This window comes from Stegastes partitus, unplaced genomic scaffold, assembly GCF_000690725.1.
Source record: "Stegastes partitus isolate 25-593 unplaced genomic scaffold, Stegastes_partitus-1.0.2 Scaffold2638, whole genome shotgun sequence".
NCBI classification, from domain to species: Eukaryota; Metazoa; Chordata; class Actinopteri; family Pomacentridae; genus Stegastes; species Stegastes partitus.
Window position 1 is genome coordinate 19,992 of NW_007580369.1, and position 2,707 is coordinate 22,698.

Consider the following 2,707-nt stretch of genomic DNA (forward strand, 5'->3'; position numbering starts at 1 on the left):
GGAGACCACCAAGACTCCTACGACTCCTCTGAAGGAGTTTCCAGCTTCAGAGACTGTTCATACAACAGCTGTTGTCTGTTCTTCACCATCAAAGCTTTATGGGAGACAAAGAGAGAGACTCTGATGGAAAAAGCTCAGATTAAATCTGGACCAGAGTTCACCAGAAGACATGTGGAGACTCTGAATGGAGCTTTTTATGCTCCGTCTGTTGGACACCAAACACTGCACATCATCACAAACACTCCATCCCCACTGTGAAGCACGGCGGTGGCAGCATCAGTCCAGACCTCCATCCAGCTGAGGGTTAGAGTCTGGACCTGAACAGTTCTGTTCCCTCCTGATCCCTGTGGAACCCGGCAGAGTCTGAACAGTTTTATCAGAATGAGGAGAAGCTGCAGCGTCCAGATGTTCAGGCTGATGGAGACCAAGAGGATCAGAGATGGAGCTGAAGGTCCATCTCCTGAACACTGGCTGGAGGAGGAGAACCCGGTGCTTCACTGTAGCCCCACAGCAGTAACTTTAAGCAGTTTGTTTGGTTGGTATGAAAAAGGCTGAAGTGAACTCTTCTTGTCTGTCTGATGCTGATGCAGGTGATGAGGCCGTTGGAAGCAGCGACCCTGAACCCTCCAAAACTGCAGAACAACACAGTGACAGTAAGAAGGTCGAGTCTGTTCACGAAGAGAAACCTCCAGAACCAGGTATCCACACTAGAGAGAAACCTCCAGAACCAGGTATCCACACTAGAGGAACTGCTGCTGCTCCAGTTTGTCTAGTGAGAGACGACTGAAGGGAGAGTAGCTGCTAATTAAACTGTAAACGAGCTTCGGATGTGACACATGACAGAATCTGATCATCAGTAAAGTTCTGACATGAAACAGGTTCTGATCCGGTGCTGACTTGGTCAACATCTGGAACCCATAGAATACCGAGACATGCTACAGATTCTGACCAGGGTTACTTTAGAGAGACTAAACCACCACAGAGAGGCTGAAAGCAGCTACAGAGGAAGCACAGCGGAGACACCAGCCTCAGCTGAGCCCTTCCTTTGTCTTTCTTTCTTGCACCTCTGTCAGACGTTTGTGGGCCTTTTCCAATGTCAGTGTTTGGGTTCGTTTTCCTTCTGATTTTCATTTTGACGCCGTTTATTCATGCTGCCTGATCTGTTGGTTCCTGTTTGTCCGACTGACTGTTTGTCTCGTTGCAGCAGTAAAACAGGAAAACGCCGACGCTGCGGTGAAAGAAGAGACGACGCATCACAAGCCGTCTGTCATCGACAACCGCGTGAGCACCATCACCACCGTCATCAAATCAGAACCGAAGGACTCTGCCGACGCCCCTAAAAACGCTGTATCTGTTGTCATGGCGCCCGGCGCTGCTGTGACAAAGCAGGAAGCGAACAGGGAGGAGGAGGCGGAGCGAGCCGTCGTCAGGAGCAGCCAGCAGGCCAAGATACCGCTGAAGAAGAGGGAGCTGAAGCTGGCCGAGAGCTTCCACAGCAACCACCTCAACAACAGCACCAGCAGCAGCATCATCGTCTGCAACCCGGCCGCAATCCAGAACAAGGACGGCCACGGGCGAGACGGGAAGCTGCCCAACTCGCTGGCGCCTCCCGGTGGTCCGGCCGCCTCGCAGCAGCAGCAACTTGTGACATCGAAGCAAGAACTGACCAATGGGAGAACGTCAGTGCTGCTTCCGCACAAAGACGGGCAGAACGGCGTCATCGGGGTCATCGGTCAGGTCGGCGTCATTGGTCACATCGGTGTCATCCGAAGTCCGTCCGAGCGCCACAGAACCTCCGGTGCTGAACAGCACGAGCTAAACGGGCCGAGCTTGGACCTGCGGAGCTCCAGAGCCGTGGAGGAGGAGAGGGAGGTGAGCCGGCAGTCGGTACTGGTGAGGAAAGGACTTGCTGATCCTCCTCCTGCAGCGACGGAGGCTCAAACTCCCAGAAAACCACCATCGACCTTAAAACCAGATCAACCGCCGGAAGCTGCAGAGAGACCAGTGGCAGCTGCTTCCTCACAATCCACAGAGGAAACCAGGAGGACAGAAGGTCAGACTGGAAGGACGGCGGAGGAGCTGGTCGATAAGGAGAAGAAAAGTCCTCAACAGGAGGATGAAGAAGGGGATGAAACGTCCAGGCCACATGTCACAGAAGCAGGAAGTAAAGATGACAACAAAAAGGAAGAAAAGATGGAGGAAGAATCTGGTGACACTGTTTCACCTCTAAAAGCAGATCAGAAGGATCAGAAGGAGCCTCAAGATGGAGGCCTGAACGGTGGTGTGGCAGCCCAGGTGAGGCTGAAGGACGCTGGGCCAGAGGAGAGGAAGGGTCCCCTGGAGGAAGCTTCTTCTGAGCTCCAGAAAGAAGGAATCAGGCTGAAGATCAAGATCCCTCCTCACCGGAGAAACAAGTTAAAGAAAGGAGGGAAGGAGGAGGAGAAGGAGAGACAGCAGGAGGTGCAGGAGGAGGGGAGGCCACTGAGGAGATCTGCAAGGATCTGCAGGTATGTCAGAAAAAAGTTACGAAATTCATGAAAACTGTGGCAGTGACAGCGTTAGACTGATTAATGCGACGCTCTGACTCCTAGTGCAGAGATCAGGAAGTACATGAGCTCAGTTGTACAGTTTCCAGTAGCTACAGCAGCCGTTAGCCACCTACAGTGTCCAGTAGCTACAGCAGCCGTTAGCCACCTACAGTGTCCAG

At 52.8% G+C, this 2,707-nt stretch overlaps 1 protein-coding gene across 4 annotated transcripts in view; it reads left to right on the forward strand.

The window, feature by feature from the left end:
- Window positions 1-2,707, forward strand: part of rsf1a (remodeling and spacing factor 1a) — a 19,850-nt gene that overhangs the window by 4,779 nt on the left and 12,364 nt on the right. For 3 of the 4 annotated variants that reach the window (XR_521216.1, XM_008305811.1, XM_008305813.1), the window contains exons 6-7: window positions 591-698; window positions 1,205-2,507. Coding sequence is in view for 3 of the 4 variants with exons in the window: in XM_008305811.1 (XP_008304033.1) it covers window positions 591-698; window positions 1,205-2,507 (1,411 nt within the window). In the remaining variant the exon portion in view is untranslated. The remainder of the gene's footprint in view (window positions 1-590; window positions 699-1,204; window positions 2,508-2,707) is intronic. The other variant, XM_008305812.1, reaches the window with a different exon arrangement.